Genomic DNA, 24105 nt, shown 5'->3' on the forward strand with positions numbered 1-24105 from the left:
TCCAGATCATTGATAAAGACATTAAACAGAACTGGCCCCAATACTGAGCCTTAGGGAACACCACTTGTGACCGGCCACCAACTGGATGTAAACTCCATTCACCACGACTCTTTGGGCCCGACCATCCTGCCAGTTTTTTACCCAGTGAGGAGTATGCCCATTCAAGCCACGAGCAGCCAGTTTCTGCAGGAGAATGCTGTGGGAAACGGTGTCAAAAGCTTTTCTAAAGCCTAGGTAGACAACATCCACAGCCTTTCCCTCATCCATTAAGTGGGCCACCTTGTCATAGAAGGAGATTAGGTTAGCCAAGCAGGACCTGCCCAGGTGGCCAAGAAAGCCAATGGCATCTTGGCTTGTATCAAAAATAGCGTGGCCAGCAGGACTAGGGAAGTGATCATGCCCCTGTACTCGGCACTGGTGAGGCCGCACCTCAAATACTGTGTTCAGTTTTGGGCCCCTCACTACAAGAGAGACATTGAGGTGCTGGAGCGTGTCCAGAGAAGGGCAATTAAGCTGGTGAAGGGTCTAGAGAACAAGTCTTATGAGGAGCGGCTGAGGGAACTGGGGTTGTTTAGCCTGGAGAAAAGGAGGCTGAGGGGAGACCTTATCGCTCTCTACAACTACCTGAAAGGAGGTTGTAGAGAGGTGGGGGTCGGTCTCTTCTCCCAGGTAACAAATGATAGGATGAGAGGAAATGGCCTCAAGTTGTGCCAAGGGAGGTTTAGACTGGATATTGGGAAATTTTACTTCACTGAAAGGGTTATCAAGCATTGGAACAGGCTGCCCAGGGAAGTGGTTGAGTCGCCACCCCTGGAAGTATTTAAAAGATGTTTGGATGAGGTGCTTAGGGACATGGTGTAGTGGTGGTCTTGGCAGTGTTAGGTTTACGGTTGGACTCGATGATCTTAAAGGTCTTTTCCAACCTATATGATTCTGTGATTCTCTGTGACACTCCTTCCGGCCCTTCTTGTAGATGGTCATCACATTTGCTAACCTCCAGTCAACTGGGACCTCCCCAGTTAGCCAGGACTGCTGATAAAGGATGGAAAGTGGCTTGGTGAGCACTTCTGCCAGCTCCCTCAGTACCCTTGGGTGGATCCCATCTGGCCCTATAGACTTGTGTGTGTCTAAGTGGTGTAGTGGGTCGCTAACCATTTCCCCTTGGATTATGGGGGCTTCATTCTGCTCCCCATCTCTGTCTTCCAGCTCAAGGGGCTGAGTACCCTGAGAACAATTGGTCTTACTATTAAAGACTGAGGCAAAGAAGGCATTAAGTACCTCAGCCTTTTCCTCATCCTTTGTCATTATGTTTCCCCCTGCATCCAATAAAGGATGGAGATTCTCCGTAGCCCTCCTTTTGTTGCTAATGTATTTATAGAAACATATTTTATTGTCTTTTACAGCAGTAGCCAGATTAAGTTCTAGTTGGGCTTTGGCCCTTCTAGTTTTCTCCCTGCATAACCTCATGACATCTTTGTAGTCCTCCTGAGTTGCCTGCCCCTTCTTTCAAAGGTCATAAACTCTCCTTTTTTTCCTGAGTTCCAGCCAAAGCTCTCTGTTCAGCCAGGCTGGTTGTCTTCCCCACTGGCTTGTCTTTTGGCACATGGGGACAACCTACTCCTGCGCCTTTCAGATTTTTTTCTTGAAGACTGTCCAGCCTTCCTGGACTCCTTTGCCCTTCAGGACTGCCTCCCAAGCAACTCTGTCAACCAGGCCCCTAAACAGGCCAAAGTTTGCCCTCCGAAAGTCCAAGGTAGCAGTTTTGCTAACCCCGCTCCCTACTTCTCCGACAATCGAAAACTGTATCATTTCATGATCACTGTGCCCAAGACAGCCTCCAACCATCACATCACCCACAAGTCCTTCTCTGTTTGCAAACAACAGGTCCAGTGGGGAGCCTTGCCTAGTTGGCTCACTCACCAGCTGTGTCAGGAAGTTATCTTCCACACACTCCAGGAACCTCCTAGACCGTTTCCTCTCTTCTGTATTGTATTTCCAGCAGACATCTGGTAAGTTGAAGTCCCCCACGAGAACAAGAGCTAGTGATTGTGAGACTTCTCCCAGCTGCTTATGGAATATTTTATCTGCCTCTTCATCCTGGTTGGGTGGTCTATAATAGACTCCCACCATGATATCTGCCTTGTTGGCCTTTCCCCTGATTATTACCCGTAAACACACAACCCTTTCATCACCATTGTCAAGCTCTAGACAGTCAAAATACTCCCTTAATGTACAGGGCTACCCCACTACCTCTCCTTCCTTGCCTATCCTTTCTGAAGAGTTTACAGCCATCCATTGCAGCACTCCAGTTGTGCGAGTCAGTCATCCCACCATTTTTCCGTGATTGCAACTATATCATAGTTTTCCAGCTGCACAATGGCTTCCAGCTCCTCCTGTTTGTTGCCCATGCTGCACGCGTTGGTGTAGATGGACTTCAGTTGGGGTATTGATCCTGCCACCTTTTTTTGGGGAGAAGCCCTAATTCCTATGTGACTGTTCTTAGGTGCTTCTGTGGTTTCTAACGCATCAATAACCCTTACGTCTTTGCTGACACATGCATCTCCATCCCCTACCTGCACTGAGATAGCTAAGGTACTGCTCACATTAGTACAGGGACATTTCAAATGTGCTCATCATGGAGCAGACTGAAGGACCTTAATAGCATACCATCCCTCAAACATTGGCATGCCACCCCCAGGCCTATCTTTAGTGAGCCTGGTTTTATCCCTTTCACCCTTCAAATCTAGTTTAAAGCTCTTTCAATGAGCTCTGGTAACTCCTCATGTCACTTAACTTGTTGATTTCCTCAGGTGCAACTGACAGGCCACAGACTGAATCTGCCTCACAAACCTCTCCCATTTGGTCTGCAACTGTTCTCTACGAGATGGAGAAAGGTGCTTGAGCACAGACCCATGCTCTGTCACTATGGAGGGAACAAGACAGCAGTAGTCGGTACCCCTATGGGTGGGCTGCCTTGTGCAGTCTTCCCCCTTCATCAGCAGAAGCAGCAGCCCAGACCTCCACATCAGGAAGTTCCAGTCCTACAGCAGCAACTGCTACTGTCCACCTCTATCAAGTAGGCATGAAGGCCAAGTTTAGCAGCTGCAAACAGTCTGCACAGATGTATGCTTGCATAAAATACAGAATTCATCTTCAGGAGCCAAAGATGAAGAACAACTGAAACCACAAGCTATGCTTGGCTATTTATGGCATTTAGGGTCCTGTCCTCTCTCACGCAGTCATGTGGAAGGTTAACTTCATACTTCACTCACACTGCCTTAAAATGTTATTCTTCCATTTTTTTCTGAACAGAACTAAAAAGAATTGCAGCATAGCTGGGAGAAAAACAAATCTTTTCTATTATTAGCTTTCTAGAAAGATATTCTTTTACTATTGAACAGTATGTTTTGATCCATATTGATCTTTCAAAGTGTTAAAATACTGTATCAGTATTGGTAGAGATAAAAGAAAAGATTTCCTGAAGACCTAACAGATTTCCGAGATGTGACTGTCTTAAAAATTTTAGCATACTGGCAAGGCTAAACACAGCCTGCAACATCTTAAGATATAAGATTTTCAGCTCTGCCACAGCTGTTCTTCCTTTTAATAGATTGTAAACATTTGCCATTATACAAAATGGAATTTATAATCTACTCTTCCTTTCACAATTTTAGTAATTTTTTCCTTGTACAACAACATGCTCTTGTTACAAACATTTTTGTCTGTTAATGCACATAAAAGCTGCAGTTATATGAACTCTCTGTAGGAAGAGACACAATATGAGATTAAAGGGATTTTGTGTTTTCCCTTTTTTCTGGAGCACAATACAAACTCAAGAGAGGTGTTGACCTCTTGAATTTTGTCTTTTAAGCATAACAGCTCCTGTTGTGCAGAAATCCAAAAGGAGAGAAAAAAATCAAACATCAATTGTAGAAATGTTCTAACACTGAAAACTAACTAACTAATCATCAATGGGTACATTGTAAAGGTTAGGAAAACAAAGTACACATTAGCTTACTTTATTTCAGGAGTAACAATTTCTGCTGCTAAACTGTCTGAAGGCTCTTGTCTTCCCAGAGGCATCAATCCTGGGTTAGGAAAAGTAAAAAATTTAGCAAGCAGACCAGTAACTTTCTTTAAAAGACCAAAAGTAAACATTGCTCTAGAATTTTACAGATTTAGAGTAATGCTAGACAACAGAAAATGACACAAAGTCAGGCTACAGCAAGACAGACAGACAAACACAATTTCATTTGGAGAACAGGAATTATTTCTGTCTTCATCCATTCTGATGAAGTAATTTTGTGGTGTATTTTTTGCTCATTAGCTTATCTAAGAACCACAAAGCCATGCAACATTACACAGAAATAAATTCAATTTCTATTCAATAGACACATGAAACATCATACACATGAAACATCACACACACGAGAAAACTTAATATCTCTCTAAAGAAAATTATGTAACCACACAGAAATCAGAAATAAATTATAAAAATATCACACTGGGGAGGAAACTAAAATTTCTGATTTACTGAAATAATTTTTGAAGTTTTCAAATGCTTACAAAGTTATGAATAGTTGAAGCAGCTTTTCACTGCTTATCTTCAAGGTGCTTAAATTTATTCTGTGCTAAACAAAAATGCATTCAATACTCTCCAGAGAAGTCCTGTAAACTTTAGAAAAGATGCATTTAATCTCCTTATTTTTCCTTTACCTGTAGTGGTGAGTTGACCCTCCTGAGCTTGTACACATCTAAGCTCTTCAATAGTTTCTTTCAAAGAATCCCTTTCTGTTCTTAATCTCTGAATAATTGGAAAGAGAATGAATATCAGTCTTGGCACTACATCTTTAATAGTACACAAGTGGCCAAAAGGCACAGCCTTCAACACTTTAAAAAGAATTTAATGCAACTCTAGAGATGATTTTCAAATTAAGGCATCTCAGTCTATTTCATAACAGAATAAACAATTATTATATATTCCACATCAACAGTGCTTTTTCTGAGAAGGGTTGCTGCTCTGTATTACGCTCATGGGGGTAAAAATATCAGGGTATCACAAAATCAAGATATCAGTGACACAAAGTTCTGGTACCAGGTAGTAAATAGCATCCACTAGGGCCACTCAGCCATCCTCCTTTTCCCCTCACCAGGGCTGATCCCAAGGGAAAGGGAAGTGAATTAATAGACTGTAGACTTTTTTCTCACCAAGAAACCAAGGTTTAGCCAGGAGTGGGGAAAAAAGCAGATGAGTACACAGTCAACATAACAAACAAACTGTATTAACTTCATTTTGTTTGTCTTTCAACAGTGAAGGTGTAAGCAGCATTTCCATATCCCCTTCCTCCTGTGTGTCACTGGCCTTGCCATTTCACCAGCATCTTAGCTATGGAAGAAAACTAGTTGCTTGAGGCTCAGTCCAAACAGAACTGAAGAACAGGACTTGACGACCTTGATCTAGAGAGATGGGCTCTTCAGTAGCATCAGGCAAATACTCTCCCAATTTGGCCCAAGTCTTCTTCTGGCAAAAAATGAGAATCTAGAGGTAGCATCAAGTTTTTGTCCAGAAGGTTACCAAGATTCAAAAATGAAAGGAGAAAATGGCAACTATGTAAAGATCCAAGTTGTAGCTTGCTCCAAAATCAGACATGTCTGGTATTACTAAAAGGTCCAGGACAGACCTTGGCTCTGCGTAGGTATGGAGTTGGGTCATTTGGGTCCTTGCATTTCATCCTATTAACAGTTTGATTTAGATACATTTTATATTTCAGCCAAAATGGATCAAGGACTTGGAATAACTTTGGCAAAGAATATTTTGGTGAGATGTGACAGAGGCTTCTGCTGTATCCTGCAAGGTGAATGAAATCTCGTGCAACTGTCAGAACACTCTGAATAAAGTGTACCTTCTGTTAGCGCTAAAAGTAATTTCACAAGCCCCCAGGTGAAAAAAATGGTTTTACCATAAATACTACAGAATAAGAGCCACACAGAGGAGTGCTCAAACTCAGCTGCTGAAAGCAAGGATTCTGCAGTCTGCTACCATCAGTCAGAAAACACCAAGCTGATTAATCAAATGCCAGAATATTTTAATGAATAGAAAAAGCTGCAGGGCTTCATTTGTACACGGCAGACAAAGTCAACTCATCAGGTTATCTTAGTACTTATCATACAACACACCACAGAGGTAAAATTCCATGCTACATAGCTGAAGATATCAAACACGCTACCACACTTTGCCAAAACAGAAAGACAAGGACAATATCAATTTCAGTCACTGTTTCCAAAATATAACTGACAAGATACCACTACGTAGCTTGTGACCTGTGGCGGGCAACCTTACTTATCTATACGTGACAACAGGGAACAGAAAGACTAGGTAACACAAGTAGTGAGTCACTAATTCAAATGTTGAGAGACTTCAGCTGTAATCTACTTCTCACAGGTGCATATCTATTCAAAAGAATGTATTGAAAAACAACATCTGTCCCAAAAAATGTTATTTGCCAGGGGGTAAAACAGAAAACTATATGACAATGGCTTGCAATTCAGATCCTTTGTGCAAGATGAAATGGTCCACCAAGCAATGAGTAAGCCACAGACACAACCTTATCATTGTCAAACATAAAACTGGAAAAACAAACTTTAAATAAAGAGCAGGAAAGAAAGCCACAGTACAAGTACAGCTACTATGGGCATTCCATTCTGAACTGAAGGGCAGATGGAAGTGATATCAAGGAAGTGTTCGCAACAGTTTGAAAATTTAATCAAATATGGAAACCAAAGACCTATGAACAGAAAATAACTGAAAACTTGCAGTTCAAATGCGATTCAAGCACAGGGGCTGGAAATTTTGGAAAGAATTGGACAGGAAATATGACTATTGAGGGAAAAGCCTACAGAGATTCTGACTGATGGATAGATGGACTTATACTTAAAACAAGCCTAAGCAATTGCTAACTCAAAGTGCTGGCCTTGGTTTGAGGTAGATTGAGGCATCTGTGTATACATTCCTAAGAAACAAGCCAAAATAAACTAGTGAGAAACAATTGCGTGCAAGAGAAGTCTGAAGGATCAGTCTTGGCAAGAGAGGACAGAGCAATTAATCACAGAATCACTAGCAGCAAGTGACAGACAGGAAGGGAATAGACTGGTATCCATCCTGTGTGTTCCATGTTGGCAATAAAAGATAGATCAACAAGGAGCTGTCATAAAAGGCAAGATCACCACAAAGGACATGTCCCTCTACGCAACTCCTAAGCCTCTTGCTGCAGTAGTCATGACTCCACAAAGAGAAGCACACTGATGGTACCTCAAAGAATGCTTTAGAAAAAAATGCAACAGGAGTTTAGTTCTAGGATGATACTGCAGAAATGCTACTTCAAATAGTTTTTCAGAATACATTACAATTACCCTGGGTGTTTATTAACCTTCTCATGGTAAATGGTCAAGAAACAACTTCAGATCCCAAATATGAAGGCTTTTCCTCTTAAAAACGGGTTGCATATGTTTTTGTACAGTCACTTCATTCCATGCTGTACAGTTCCTAGGTTTAAAAAGGATCTTGTACACAAACATTAGAAAATTTTAAGTGAAAAAAAGACTTCCTAATTTAAAAAACTTGCTGTAAATGGCTAACTATAATTACCATATCTCTGTGTTATAAAGGACGCGAAGTTGCTATTGCTACTACCAAAAAAATAACACCTTGGCACTTACATCTTTTTCTTTTTGGAGGCTGTCTACTTTTTCTTTCAGTCGTTTGCATTCATAATCTAATTTATCAGCTTTCTTGGATTCTTCAGATAACCTGTTTTGTAGTTCAACTGCCTGTGAGAACAAGAATCAATAATTTGTCTGCAAATATTAAAACAGAATACACAAGACAAAGTAGCCAATTACCATGCACCATGAGTCACGTTGTAAACGAGTGAAATAATTATCTATAGGACATACTAAAAACTGCTTTCATCAGTTGTTCTGTGTTTCAGCAAAACCAACAGCATTCAAATACTAGGTCTTAGCACAAGCAAAAGAAGCAAAAACTGTGAAGTATTTTCAAGACACCTGAAAACAAGAATTTAAGCCCAAGCATGGTTTACAGAAAAAAGCTATATAGTTCTATGGATCAAAATGCTTAGGAAAAGTAGAAAATCCTCCTGCATTCTGAGAAGCCTAGGAAAAAGAAAAAAAAACTCCGAAGAAAGCAAATTATCTACACCTTCTGTTAACTCTTATTTCCAAGCCTCACTCAGAATTCAGCCACCAGTTTATGCGGTCAGGTAATGTTTCTAAACCTGAGATTTTCCTAATAATTTTTAATACGCTAATATAAAGATTCAGCCACAGGCTCATAAACAGTTTTCTTTACTTCAGAAGGAAACTTTGCTAACAAAGTTGCACATATACATACATATGTGCTCTACAGATCAGTGAAGAGCTTTTAAAATTAAATGAGCAGAATCTGAAAGCTGAGCAGAAATGATCAGTGAACAGGAGGCAAATCAGTGAAGTCTTGCCTTTTCAAAGCTCTCAGCCTTTACTAGCAAAGGCTTATTCCCAGAACACTAGTAAAGCTCATAATGCAGAGAGTAAGCTGAATAAAGACTGACCTGCAAACACAAAAGCTGAATGAAGACTCAGATAAAGATGTACAGCTTCTTCTGAAGCAATTCATAAGAAGGCTTTTTCATGGCTTTTAGATTACAGAGAAAGTTATTAACTTAAATTGTGAAGCAAAGCAGTAGCCATACCTACATGAAGACTGCCTACTGGTTCCAATTACCTTTTATTTTCAATGTGTATAGCTATAGTAAAATAACTACCAGGCCTAAAAACCTGCATGGTCTTAAGACTTAGAGAAGGACTTTGCTGCTGTTGTTCTTAAATTAAAGGCTGCAAAAAAAGCACAGGCCTGCCATTTCTGAGATTATCAGACTAAAAAAAAAAAATATACCAAAATGTTAGATATGAAAATATTTCATGTCTCAGATGTGACACCCATTACTGGGGCTATCAGAATAACTGCAGGTATTAAAAAAAAAAAAAATGCAGGCCTTCACCTGGGATTGTGCCCCCACTTGCAAAATAGGTATATTGTCACCTCAAATGGAAACAAATGCATTAATGTTTGTAATCACTCATGCTATGGTAATGGTATGTAGAAAGACACAGCAGGAAATAAATTGTGTTGAATCAGGACTTGGGAGTATATAGAAAGATATACAGCTACATGGTAATGCAGAAGATTAAAAAAATGAACTGCCATCACATTTACTGAGCATTATCTGATGTGTGGAATGAGTAAAGCAGGAATCTTGCAGCAAAGAAAAGCAAGACATACTGTTAAAAATATATCAGAATGCACATGCACAAAAGGGCTGAATTAAAGTTACAAAAAATAATCGTGGAATCTTCACATTCCAATTCTTCATGCTACAATAAAAAGTTTCTTAGAAAATGCTTGTGCTTGCTTTCAGAAAAGTGAACAAAAACTCTTAAATAAATAAATGCTATTACATCTCCCAGCACAATACCCCACCACTAACCTCACCTCACAGAAACTGCTAGGTGGGGTGAAGATGCAATTTCCTTGCAGACCACTATAGGAGGCTGAACCAAGCACTTTCATCTGCACAGCACAGAGCTTCTATGCCAAAGAAATAACTCCTCTGATGGCATCATCATGAGTGGGGTTGGATCCTTCACACACCAGACAAGACACATTCCACTACAGGGGCACACTAGTGCTCAGCAGTAACAGAACATTAGAATCCTTATACCTGGCTTAATTCTTATAATAGCACAATTTAGGATTCCCAGACATAAGTTGGTGAAATAAGAACGATCAGATGCAGATGTGTCAAGGTTACACAACTATATCACACACTCAGCTGTTCAATGGAGTGAAATATTTGTTGCCAGGAAACATGATACTACTCATGTGTGAAACGCCACTGCTTTCTACATTTACTTTTCCCTTTGATTGTCTGTTATTTCAGCATTTTTCTTGTCCAAGTTCTTTTTTTCTCATGGAATCTTTTGGACTGTATTTACAATTAGCCCATAGAGGCTGAAGCCAGTTGTCTAAGATGGCCAGGTGCACGGAAAAAGCTATCAAGTCTTAGGGACACACACTGCTCCTGGGCTTGCAATGTTCTCAGAGGTTGTTTCTGCATTTTTATTCTGCTGTAAGCTGACATATAGGGACCCCTGTGCCATGACCGTTCGAGCTTATGAGCAGGCAGAAATACAGAACAGGCAGTACTACTATAACAAACCATGCTCTGTCTAGCCCTGTAACAAGAGTGCCAGAATGATGTCATGTCAATGTAGTGTAGAAGCAGAGAGAAGATTAAGCACATCTTCCACCTTCACAGAAACAGGATCACATGGCACTTTGATAAGCAGGAGAATAAACAGATGCCTTTCACTCCAGAGAGTGTGCTGGTGACACATTTTGTACTCTGCTGGGTGCATATAAACAATAGGAGTGATATGCGTCCTTCTCTCTTCATAACTGGGCAAACTCAGATGTATCAGACAAACTTGAACCTTAAAAAAAAAGAGGTTACTTAACCACAGGAATAACTTACTTTAGCTGTGGTGTGTTCCTCACTGCTGGAAATTTGTAAGTGAAAAGTGGACACTTTTTCTGAAAGAGCGGCTCTAATTAAAGCCCCACTACTGAATATGAATTAGGAACAATTTGCGAAAAAAAAAAACTTAACATCTGTTGATTTTCTAAAAGTAAGAAATACTGCTTATTGACAAACTAATGTAAACTTGAAATAATGACAAGAATTGCAGGAAAGGAGGACAAAGGCAGTACCTACAAAACATGGAAGTCTTCTAAACACAAGGAGCTGTTTGTTCATAATTTATTCTTTACTTTGAGGTATTAGCCATGTTATGAAGAGACAGTGTTGAACAATACAGAGAACTGTTGCATTGATGATGTCTGTTCTTACCTGTCTCTTGTATGTTTCCAGCTGACTGCGTGCTGCGTTGGCCTTCCTTAGTTCTTCTTCCAGGCTCACGGTATTCTGCATGTACATTGTATTCTTCTCTTCTAAGAGTTTCACTTGCCGTCGCAAATCACCCAGGTCTTCCAATTTCTTTTTGTATGACTCTACTTGGCTTTCTAACTTGGCTACTTTATCAGAAGAATGCCTGGAAGGACACATTTGTATCAAATTTGTACTCCGAAAACTAACAAAATTAAATGTTCTGAAGCTTCCTCAGTATTTTGCCTTAATGCAGAAGACATTCTGAGACATCATGGGAAGAATGAGGAAGCAATCATATCCTCTTATTACTAATGTTTTCACTTTTAAATTCTCCGCTTCCCTTCTGTAACTATTTGTCAACTCAAAGAGCTGCTGATGGATGTACTTTTAGACACTATCACTCTTCCTAATACAGCTTTCTTATCTGCTTCCAATCTTAAAAAAAATAGTTAAAGCACCTTCACTCCCACCCATTTCCTTTCAATTCTAAATCGATCCTCAGTCCTGCATTTTACAAGGGTAAAGAATAAAATTTTCTGCCCTTCAATTTGTTTTAATGATAGCCAGGAATAAAATCATAAAGATCTGTCTCCTGGGCAGCATATACTTGGTGACACAGAAATACCATAACAGCTTTGGAGCCCGATTCCTTTTTAAAAAAATGAAACACCAGGCTCTGTTCATAACATTCTAGACTTTTTTCAATCCACCTGGTGCACTGCCAGGACAGTAATAACCCTCACCCCCAATCACCCACACCCCTGCGACTATTACTGTCCCCAGTTTAATTTTAGAACCAACCAATTTATAGACTCAATCTCCTATGAAATCTGGAGAATCTCCCATTGAACTGATGGTGAATTTATGGGACATTGGGGCAAGCCAAATCTCCTTAATCCCCAATGAAGTGCAGAGCCTCTCTCTGGGACAAGGAATCTCTCTTTGAACCCATGCTGCCCAAACAGATAGTTTATGGAATTGTGTAGCCTGATGGGCTCATTCCTTATATTAGTGACAGACGAGGTAAAGACCGATGGCTTTGGTAGAAAGCTGCTGGTGAATTAGAAAAGGCAGTATCAAAATAAGCCTTGCTAGACTTGCTAGAGTGACACAGGGGGGGTAGTGGAAAACTGTTCTGAATAACCCATGGCAGCAAGATGCCACTACTGAAGGATTATGTTCCATAGTAAAAGGGGCTGCCTCATCCCATAGACCCCTAGCATCATCAAGTCATCACAACTTTGGGTGCTAAAATCCAGTGGCAGAGAGCTGTAACAGATGTTGTTCATATTAGCATTATATGATGAAGCAAAAGCACCACCCAAAGTCCAAATAGTGCAAACCCAGTAAAGGAAAGGCTCTAGTTCCCTGATGAGAACAGATGCCCAAGTCATGATGAAGGTGAGTAGAGAGTACTCAAGAGATCAATGAGTGACATGTTATGACCATATAAGATGGTGTAGTATTGCTAAGTTTACGAATAGTAATTGATTAGGCACATAATAACTAACTAATTTACTTAAGCAGAATTGTGTGGTGGTCTGTGTACTTAACTGGAGGATTCAAAAGAACCTTGGCATTGAGAAAGGGTTTATATTTAATATTAAAATTATTTAAACAAAAGCTAATGAAGACTAAGTACATGAATTATATGGATTAGAAGTTAATAGTTGAAAAAGGGTTAATGGAACAGAGTTTACCTGAGTACATCTATCTCATCCTTCAAAGACTGAGCCTCCTCTGCCAATGTAGTAAGCTCTTCTGTTTGTTGTCTCAATTCAGCAATTTCCTTTTCTAGTTCTTCACACCGTATTCGATAGTCATCTTTGGCAGCTTCTAATCTGTAGAAATGAAGTAAAACAGAAAATAATTTCTCAGCTTGAGCCACAGTTACCTTTCCTCGTCATCATCCTCTCTAAAAACACATGAAACAGCCTTCTGGTGCAGTGAAGGAGAACAGCAGCCCAATGTGCTTATTCAAAAATACAGCAGCAGACTGACTTTTTTGATGCTCCCAATTTGATATCAGTCCTTCTATTTGGAAGATCACAAGGTAACATGTTCTCAGAAAGACAAATCCTGAATTTTTTCTGTCATAGTAATTTTTCACAATGGAAGCTCAAGCAGAAATTTCCACCTTTTTTCATCTTGGGGCATACAGAGTTTGAACATGACATCTTTATCCTAAGATTTTGTTCGGCCATTCAACTCCTATACGCCTTCAGCATTATATACCTGATTGTCAGATGTTCTAAACGCTGTAGAGCTCTCACCAAGGTGGCTTTATTTATTTATTTACTTATTTACTTATAAAGAACCTGTGCCTGCCCATTACCTCTGAAGAATCAAGTCATGCATTTAGTTATCCAGTTAGCATGTAAAGAACTCAGACAGAAGTTTCTGGCATGAACTTACATAGAGCATAGACAAGGCAAAGCTGCATTAACCTGGCAATGAACAAAGGGAATAACTACAAGAAACTTTGTCAAAGCATTTTGAACTAATAGAAGAGGATGCAACCTGGAATATTAAGTCCTATTGTGATTTTGATCTGAAATTAAAATAAAAACAATCCAGAAAAGGAGGTATGGGGATGGGGGGGGAGGGCACAGGGAAGTAATCTATTAATTCAAGGAATCCGAAAAGAATCTACAAGAATAGAGACAAGAGACAGTCAGTAAGTAATCTAAATATGGTTTACAACAAAGATTTGGATCGTGATAGACTGGAACTGTCAAAGGACATAGAGAGGCAAGACCGGGAGAAAAACTGTTGTACCACACTGGGCATCATCAGTTATGCTGTACGTATGTCCTGTTTGGTCAAGTAGAGCTGGAGAAGGAACACACACAAATTGCCTTTAGAAACCATATGCTATGAAGGCAGGGGAAGGAGGTAAAGGAGGTTGGGAGATGAGTCTTACACGTGAAAAGGGTTTAGAAAGACCTTCAGAACCTGAAACTACAGTACCAGACAGTGCAGATATTGCATATGGGGAGAAAACCTGTTCAAACAGCAATTGATAATAGACACAGGTAGGAATCATTCCAGAGCATGGAGACGAATAAGGAGAGATAAAAGGGGACATTAGAGAGACATGACTACATTATTCCTTTACATGGTATATGTATAGGAAGAAGAAAACCAGGCATTAGCTGCTGTGCAAGAGAAACACTGAACATTTTTCAAGAAACTGAAGGGAGAGGGTGTGTCTGAACACGCAGGAAAGAGGCTTAGCAAGAAGAAGTGGAAAATGGCAAAACAGGCAAAAAAGGAAAGTTACATGCAGCTGACATAAGAATTAGAAAAGGGCAATCAGAAGAGGACAGAAAGAGAAGAAAAACTGGCAGTGTAAACAAATACCAGAGTTTCACTCACAAAGGATAGGGAAAGTACAGCAACAAGAATGAAAAGATGACAGTGAAGTGGACCAGCTTTCTTCAGCAGAATAGGCTTACACAGCCTGAAAGCAACAGTCAAAAGGACCAGGAAGGATATTTAAAGAGGAACTGTATTTCCACGTGTTCAGGAAATGCAAATGAAGAGCAGAGCTTACTTGCGGATAATCCCCATCTTTCAGATATGAAACAATTTGTTTTCAAACTCAGAGAAGGACACACTTTGCTGTATAATACCACCTGTAGTACTGCCCAGAGCAAACTTGCAGCTAGGAATTCCTACACCTTAAAAATACAATCAGAATAATTTACATAGAGGAAAGCATGCTACTTTTCATTCCCACTGATTTTGAAAAACATGGGCGAAACGATTGCACACAAACAATTCAAAATAACTTCACAGAGTAAAGAGTGACATATATACAGCATTTCAGTATTAAGAAATTACACATTTTTGTATGCTGGAGCTTGTAAAGAGGTAAATCATAACACATACATCACTGTAAAAACTTTACTTCTGTGGTTCTACCACTCATTATAGTAATTAATAATTGCCAGCAGAACCAGAAGTATCTACGGCAAGTCTGTTGCCAGCTACAAACAAACTAACCAAGTGTAGCTTTTCTACCTGAATGTTTCCTCTTGGAGTTGTTCTAGTTGTGTCTGCAACTGCAAGTGCCTGCGACCTGCAGGGCTGTTGGGATCTTCAATAGAATCAGACTGATTTAAACGTTCCATCAAAATCTGGTTCTCAGCAAGCAAGCTGCTCTTCTCCTCCTGCAGGGCTGCAACCTGTTGTAATAAAAGCATAAACGGGAATAATTGAGCTGTCCAGCTATAGAGAGCAATTTTTTTTCGTGTGCATAATAAAGTATCAACACAACCCACAAATGGAAACACACAGTCTTCAATAATCACATTTCACAAGAATATACCATAACATTAAAAGGTATTCAATTGCTATGTGATATAACCAACATATTGCAACATTAGGGGCAGATGTACCACAAAGAAAATTTAGCTATTCTTAATTGTATTTCGCACAAGCATCTAAAAAAAAAAAGTCTTAGTCATCACAGAAGATAACGTCATTATAATAAAGTCTGCATACCTTCCCAACAAACAAATAAAAGTAGCCCTCCACCGTAAAGCTTTTAAAACTGATTTCCAAAAGAAACAATGCCTATCAATCACACAGAATACCCAAGTCTGGATATCCAAGGGATGGCTGTGCCCTTCCTAAATTTTTTTTTTAATCCAGTGGCCAATTGCAAGCAGACCTGAAACCAGATACAGTCCCAAAGATGACTGAGTTTCCGCCAGTGTTGTGAAAACAGGCAGTAATGCAAAGAACCCAAAGTGCTGCAACTCAAACAACAGCTGAAGCATGGGTTCATGTATTACTAAATAGTATAGAATTAACATGCAGGAGGAGGAGGGGAAAAGAGGGAACATGAACATCTCAACAGAAGGAAATGCTTCAATAAGAGCTTGAATCATCAAATACACCAAAATCAACCATGACACACAAATCAACTTTATTAATTCTAACAGTTATTGAACTTCTTGGCAAAAACCTGAATTATACTCCAAAGTAGGGTTGCAATGGCAATGCCTTTCAGGGCTCTCACTTTAGACTCCTCATGTCATCTGGATGAGGTATGCTTGATTTACCATAAGGCTTAGTCTAAACCCATATACACAGTTGACAGACTACAGCAACTTCGGATTGGGATTTAACTCTTAACTGAAACTGTTAACAGCAGCATAACCTCTATTAGTTCTCTAATGCAAGAGTTGAACCACACAGCTCAACCCCTTCCTACCTGAATGAAAAAAAGTTTTGTCAGTATGAATCATCTTAATACTGGCAACATTGCATCAACATAGGAAAACAATGAAATTCACTCTGCTAGCACAAGTAAAGCAAAATAATTACTGTGCAATTTTCATCTCCCTTTTAAAAGTTATGCTTCCACACTATACTTCTTGTTTTCAGCTGCCTAAAAATTAACACATCTCTTTCCCACTTCAAAATTAGTATGTACAATATAGCAAACCCAAACCTACCTGCATATCTAACTCATGACATCTCTGGGCAATTTCTTCTTTTGTTGCTAGTGCTTCATTTAATTCTTCTGTAGTTTTCTTCAGCTACCATAAACAACAAACATTTATAGTTTCATCACTCTCTGTGAAGTGTCTAAAAATATTCTGAACTACATGACTGTAAAATGACTTTTACATTTAGGTAATATATTAAATTTTTGGAAAACTGAGCCAATTCTGCTCTTATAAAGAAATAAAGAAGCAGATATGATTACTGTTTAGTTTGTGTGACAGTAAAAAGTAAACATATCTAAAGGTAATATTTGGTCTTAAAAAAAGACATTAGAATTATCACATCCATTCTACGAATTGAGTCAAAAAATCCTGAAGAACTTGGGTCTGAAGAAGTCATCAACTCTGTACACTGAAGAAATTGTCAATACCACTTTTCTTTACTGATGCAAAGAGTGCATAATTTCAGTTTTCAACCTGCTTTTCAAATACAGAAAGGACTGGAAGATGGAATAGAGGGAATGGACAATTAGGGTGAAATCTCTCTAGTCACTGGGAGCTACTCTTACTGCACAACAGGAATACAACATGGTGAGGGAGAAGCCTACCCTTCTGAAAAAGGGCACTGAATCTTGTAAGCAGTGGGAAATATTCAGATACTTCCCTTCAAAGGCTTTATGTTCAAAGACATGTACCTTGCAAGTTCGCATATGAATGCAGTTAACATAAAAAACACAGCTACAAGAAAACTGGCCCGATAAAACTGGTGCATCCATATTATGTATATATAGATATGTATTATTATATATGATGAATTTTACATGGGTTTTCTCAAACAGCATCATCATATCTTTATTTTTTTCAAGTTTCTTTCTCAGGGGCCTGTTGACATACAAAAATTAATTCCATTTGCCAGAATTTACATACTTCTGGAGAGAAAGCATGATGGAGGAACACAGGGAACACCACTGTACTATACTTCTTCTCAATTAGGTAAAAACTGAGGAAGTAGGACAGTGTTACCATGAGGTTAAGCTAGTAAAAAAACAATTGGTTTTGCATATTCTTTAAATATATCAGACAGGGAAGGATTCTCTTTGAAAACTTCTCTTATATATTGTAGCAGTTCCCAGGCCTGCTTTAAGGATTTTTGAGCCACATCTATGGGGTTTTTTTTTAACTCACTTGGGAAGTAGGAACTGGCAAAAAAAATTTTCATTCAAATATTACACATTTTTTAATCCTTCTTTCTCAATACTCAAAGATTTGTACCAGTCTGCAGTTTTGCTATACTATGTCATACAGCTAAACTTGTTTTCCAAACTGAGTTTTTCTCTCCTTTAAATACACAAAATGGGTAAACTCAATTTATAAGGCAAAAGGACTTGAAATACTGAAATTTAGTTTTCCACTCCTATTTGAATTTCCCACGAAACCCTTTCACAATTAAAGAAAAAAAGGCAAGACTTCCTAATAAAGCAAAATGATTGGCCACTGATGTGCTATGATTGAAAGAAAAGAAACATCTAGTCTTAGATACCTGCCGATCAAGGTCAACGTAAGCATCATTTCCAACAGAGACTGGAGACTCTTTACTCATCAACTGCAATTAGATTACACTGGATTAGAAAAAGCAAGGATTTACTTTTGTATTAAAAGCTAAGCTTCAATGAAATACCAAGCTGATTTTAACTTTTGTGAGCTTCGATCTGACTTAATTCAGAAGTTTTGAAGTTCATTTTTATATGACATATTCAGAAACAGTTACAGAAAGAAATCTTCAGAATTTATAACATTTAAAGCACTATAAAAGAAATATTACATCATGTCTTTTTCTTCTGAAAATGCACATTCTTCATCTATGATGAAACCTACAGTACACACTGCTAAGCATTTTACTGAAGTGGCATTAGCTGCTGATGGTAGCTATCAACACACCATGCAAGACCTGACTTTAATTGTTCTCTGCCAGTGGTTTTCATTTTTTTGATGACCTGGAAGTTCACATCCATTTATTTATTTATTTAACTAAAGTTGGGGGCATATCTATCTCAGCTAATTCTGCAACACAAAGATGATCAAAATTCCTGCTCTGGAGTTGCCTGTAATTTGCAAATTTAAAAAGGAAGTCTACAGAGAGTATTCCTGAAATGAGTATTACAATTCCTTGTATACTATTCTATAATATTGCTGTTTTATTGCAGGAATGGCTGGTAGTGGTTTTAGTCTAGAAAACAATACTTTTAGCCATGACAAAATAACAAAAAAACCCCAAACCAAACAAAAAAAAAAAACAAAAAACAAAGCAAGCCCTCCAAATTGACTGACGTGCTTACCAAAAGATAAAAAACTGATAAGAAAATAAGTTTTCTTTCGGTAACCCACTGATCAGCTACAGGTAGTTAAAAGTTAAATCAAATGCAACAGAAGTTGTAGCCCAAAGACCTCCTCCCACCCACCTCCAGCAAACGTATTAACGTAAAGATTTTTACTGTACGTTGTAAATACACAAAAAGGAACAGTCTTCCAAATAAGAAATATCTTGTAACTAACTCAAAAGGCAGTTTTACAGAACCACCCTGATGGTTTCTGTCATCCTGTCCAAACACAAAATGTTTTACGAATTCTCCAATGACACAATTCATGGAAGTTACAATCAAGAAGGCCCTATCCTAACCAAAATCAGGACCAGATTTCTTTCCTAAGGCCTCCTGTCCAGCCTGGTTACTCTCTCCAGAGACAGGGCTTCCTTTATTCCTTCCAGTAATCAGTGCTTTTGCATTACTTTTCATTAGCAAAGTTCCTCAGATACAAAGCACAGAGCTTTCATTTCTTCTCCATCCTTTCTGTTTATACCACTGTGTATAAGAGAAAATCTCTGTTTGACATTTACATCATTCAAATATTTATACACTTACGTTTCTCTCCCTTTCCCCATCGCCTTAATTGGGATTTAGCCGCGTACCACATGCTAGAGTTCATCTATCTGTCCTCAGTAGTCCTCCTCAGACCTTGACAATGTTTGTTGCTAACTGCTGAATTCCTTCCATTTTGTCTACATCTTTGCAATGACAAACTACTCCAAAACAAACCATTCCGTGAAGCCCAGATTCTCTGTAACAGTAATTAGAAAGTCCCTAGCCTCACAGCTGTCCCATGAAAAATGAAGTCACATGTCTTTTTCATTACCATATATAGTGGCATTACAAACTTGTATTTAATTTAGGGCCATGTTTTCTAAGCTGATTATCATTTTGCCATCCAAACAAGAACTTCCATTCCCTCTCTGCTCTGTGATGTTTATACATGTTTCAATTACTCCATTTCACTAGGTACTGTTTAAATGCTTTTCCAGATGACTAACAGGGATATCAATATTAACCAAATACTGAACTCTTCTCCTTATTCTATATCCCACAAGACTGTTCACAAACACACTTCAGACACTAAGTTCCACCCATTAAGCCAGTACTTTCCAGCTGGCAGGTCCCAGGCTGCACGAAGCCTGCAAGGGTGTACAACAATATGTCCCTGACAGTCACCACCCCTTTCTGGCCCTAGCATAACTTCCTCTTCAGAGACCCAGCTTAACAGGCCTGCCTAAGACTTACTGTAGGAGGAATACAAGAGGCTGCACAACCCACTAGAGGCCACTGTGGTGTTGCTGCTTTCTGTGGATTACCGTAAAGGAAGCAGGCCGAGGCTAGTAATATAATCCCTTTATTCTTCAATGGGTTTTGCCATCTCCCCCAAACTTCCTATCCTTGAGAATCCTTAGCAGAAATTTCAGAAAAGAGGACATTAGCTGGAGAAGGATTAGGCAGTGGAGGTACAAGGTGTGAGCATAGCGTGAAAGTTACACAGAATTTGTGGATTTAACTCCACAGGGTGCATCAGGAATGTCATGGGAAGTGTGCATGAGGCACTGAGGGCAAGAGCCACAAACACATGTGCAGATGAGTGACTTAATGCAACAAGAAGCACCTTGCAATCTTATGGCCTGTGATAAATTGGGGATGCTAAAGAAGAAATCTAATGGATTGTGCTGTGTCCAGTAGCACAATCTGACAAGAAACAGGAATGAGATTGCCAGATTACCCACAAGTAATACAGGAATCCAACTTCTGATCATCATTTAACAATAAGATGAAGTTAAGAAGTGGAGTGAAAAGGGGGAGTTATCAGGGTGAAGGAGTGCCTCTGTCTTTCCCCTATACATCTCCCCACACACTGGAGAGGACAATGGCATATGTAAGCAAATGTCTTGACTGTGCTCTGCTTCTGGATTGCCTCTACCCAGTTTCTCCCCACTTAATAGCAAACACTTTACTGTAAGCAGAACACCTAATAGGGTACAACTCCACCCACCTATCCAAACTTCTCTCTCTTTAACAAGATTTCCTAAAAAATTCAAGATAAGTTTTACTGAATGCTGTGTTTTAGGATTCCATACAGATACGTATGTCAACTCAAAACACACACTACACCTTCCATCCACCTAAAAAATATAAGGTAGCAGGCTTGCCTAGTTTCCCCTATTCTTCACTTTGTTTCTTGTCAGTCAGCATTCTCTGATACTACTGAAGTTTAGAGTTCCAAAATGCTCATTCCACCCGTTACCTGCTCAATGGCATATTGTCTCTTTCTGCATTATTTATTACTAATCTGATTATACTAGTAGATTGTTATTAATTTTTAAAGCAAATTTCCTTACTGTGTTCTGTTATATATCTCCTTTACTTACAAGCTCACATTCAGACAAATTCCTGAAATACTGCTGTAGTTTCAGTGCTTCACATGCAACCTGCAAGCGTGACATTAGAACACATGGTCTTGAGAGGTATGGGTCAATGCCAACACTTTTGAGTTTAGAGCGGCAAACTATTTCATTTGTATTTCAATTGGCTGGCTCAAGAGAATAAAAAGCACAAGGAAGTGGCCTTCTCATTCTCCCTCCACAGCTGCACGTTTTCTTTTCTTCAGGAGCAAGCTACAGGCAGGTAATAAAGGTCTACCTTCACAATTTTGCAGCAGTGGAACTGGCTTTCAGCTCCAAGCTCACAATTTAGCTTAAGTATAGTATTGTCATGTACCTTTAATGAATGATGATGTGCAGAAATTTTACAAGTGAATTGATTATAAAAAGGGAAGTCAAAAAAGTGCCTGCAAAATCAAGCAATTGCTTTAGGCCTCTACAGTAGAAGGAAAAGTCTGCTTAAGAGCTTCCCACAGTGAAAAAGCAAGCAACTAGCATTTAATTCCTTGCTCTTTTTCTGGTTTATTTTGCATATTTAGAATGAAGACTTTGTTCAATTAATCAAAATGTCATTTAAAATCAAAAGAGCTTATTCTGTGGTGAAGAGGTCAGTCTGGATTTTAAATGGTACAATAACCTGGACAACATGACAATTCTTTGTCTAGTTTTAAGAGAAGCAGTTGTCACTCCCTGTTAATCCTTTACATTTATATATTTTCATCCTCATAGCTTTGGTACGATGTCTTACAAAATACTTGTAGATGGGCTAATTTTATATTATTAAAAACTTCACTTTATAACTGCTTTGCTTGTGAAATGTGAACAAGTTGTGTTGTCATGGATACATAAAGATTAGGGAAGGGGTAAAACTATCACAAAATCTGCATGCATGAATAACCTGAATTATGAATGCTTTTTTTCCCCTACATATGATTTGCATGATTTTGCAAATGCAGCTGCACCACTTAGTTGATGATGTTAAAAGTTCAAAGCATTTGCTTTATCTGAAATGCTTCTTCTACAGTTGATAATATTGTACAAGCTCATTTAAGTGCCCATGAAACAACGTCAAAATCCAGCTTCTGTATTCAGAAGGTTGTTTTTCTTTCTTAAAACATCTTTTTGTTTGCTTGCTTTTTAAGAGTCAAGGCTATGTATGACACAGTGTGTATCCTTTAATGCAGCTGGACTTTCTTCTTCCTCCAGTACTGCTGACAGAACCAAGGAAATATTTTTCTATCATTTCCTAGCTATTCAAAAGCCACTTTTACTTCAGACAAGATGAACCTTTAAACAGTCAGGACAAAATACAGCGGGGAAAAACCACAAAACCAAACAGTTTCTACTTTGTGGAAGCAACACAGTTGATAATCCAGACAGGAAGTACATTTTGCTATGCACCCCAGGCAAGTTTTGACACTACCTCTAGTACTTTGCTGTTAAGAGCCTATTCTGACTCTCAACTTGACCTGCACAGACACCGTGATCAAGTTTAGAGATGTTCTAAACAGCAAAGGCAAACAATTTCCCCAGCTACCACTTTCATCAATAATGAACTTGGCTGCTCAAAGAAAAAACTTGGGAAAACAACAGCAGAATTTCCAAAGGATGTCAAGGAAAGGAAAGGAAAGAGAAACACATAATGGCCAAAATAATTTCTGTAAGGAAAGATTTTTGGCCTTTAAAAAAAAAATCTGCAAAATATGAAATTGAAAGTATATGTTATATATTATAGATAGTAATCTATTAATTGCAAGTAATAATAAATTATAATAATATAAACAGAATATAGGAGTATATATTACAGACTATACAATACATAATTTATAATTATGTAATATTTTTTGCAATATTTTTGATAGCTATATCATTCTTGCTCTTCCTCTATCTTGTGCACAGCTTTCATTTAGAAATGCACATCTGCAGATTAGAATCTAAGAATCTAGGTGGTGTCAACACACCAGATCAATTTGACAGCACTGAAAAAAATAACAGAAAAGCATTGTTCAATTTATAAAATCTTTATGGAGCCCTAGGCATATTTTAGTATTAATATTTTATTTAAACATTTAAATAAGTGAAGAAAGAAAACGCTGAAGTCACAAGTTATTAAAAAAATTGAAATAACCAAGTAAAATTTAAAACATAAAATGTTCCTCCTTCTATTTAAAAATCAGTTTCTTCATGCAAAAAAACAGAGAAAACGGGGCAGGCTTGTTCTACTGTGCCTCATGAAATATTTTAATGATTTATGAAAACCAAAGAAGTATCAAAAAACATTTATGTGCTTTGCTGAAACAGAAAAATGAATTACATAATACATCAGCAAAGCTTAAAGAGGTCTTTTTACATACCTAATTTTGAAGAAAGAGTACCTGCGTGTCAAATGCTTTGAAATGTTTGGATTAGGTGACATACCAACTTTTCAAATATGCATATATAGCTACTTTCCTAGGCACTTTATTTTGGTGTCTCCTACACATTGCTTAGTCCAAGTCACTTGGATTCTGAGAGCTGCTCCAAGAAATAGAAAAACCTCCTTAAATCCAGTGAAGTTTCACCCCTCCAAAGACACAGACTGCAGATGCAGCTCTGAAAAGACTCTGGATCTAAACTCTTGTTAGAATCATAGAATATCTCAAGTTGGAAGGGACCCATAAGCATCATTGAGTCCAACTCTCTGCTCCTCACAGGACTTACTAAAACTAAACCATATGACTAAGAGCATTGTCCACATGCTCCTTGAACTCTGACAGGCCATGACCACTTCCTTGGGGAGCCTGTTCTGGTGACCGATCACACTCTCAGTGAAGAACCTTTTCTTAATGTCCAGTCTGAACTTCCCCTGATGCAGCTTCATTCCATTGCCTTGTGTCCTATGGCT

At 38.7% G+C, this 24105-nt stretch overlaps 1 protein-coding gene across 2 annotated transcripts in view; it reads right to left on the reverse strand.

Moving 5' to 3' along the window:
- Positions 1-24105, reverse strand: part of HOOK3 (hook microtubule tethering protein 3) — a 97981-nt gene that overhangs the window by 32148 nt on the left and 41728 nt on the right. For both annotated transcript variants that reach the window (XM_075526905.1, XM_075526904.1), the window contains exons 7-14: positions 18006-18068; positions 16475-16558; positions 15033-15196; positions 12707-12847; positions 10968-11169; positions 7717-7827; positions 4717-4804; positions 4019-4088 (exon numbers count right to left, since the gene is read on the reverse strand). In XM_075526905.1, coding sequence (XP_075383020.1) covers positions 4019-4088; positions 4717-4804; positions 7717-7827; positions 10968-11169; positions 12707-12847; positions 15033-15196; positions 16475-16558; positions 18006-18068 — 923 coding nt within the window. The remainder of the gene's footprint in view (positions 1-4018; positions 4089-4716; positions 4805-7716; positions 7828-10967; positions 11170-12706; positions 12848-15032; positions 15197-16474; positions 16559-18005; positions 18069-24105) is intronic.

Source organism: Mycteria americana, chromosome Z (assembly GCF_035582795.1).
Source record: "Mycteria americana isolate JAX WOST 10 ecotype Jacksonville Zoo and Gardens chromosome Z, USCA_MyAme_1.0, whole genome shotgun sequence".
NCBI classification, from domain to species: Eukaryota; Metazoa; Chordata; class Aves; order Ciconiiformes; family Ciconiidae; genus Mycteria; species Mycteria americana.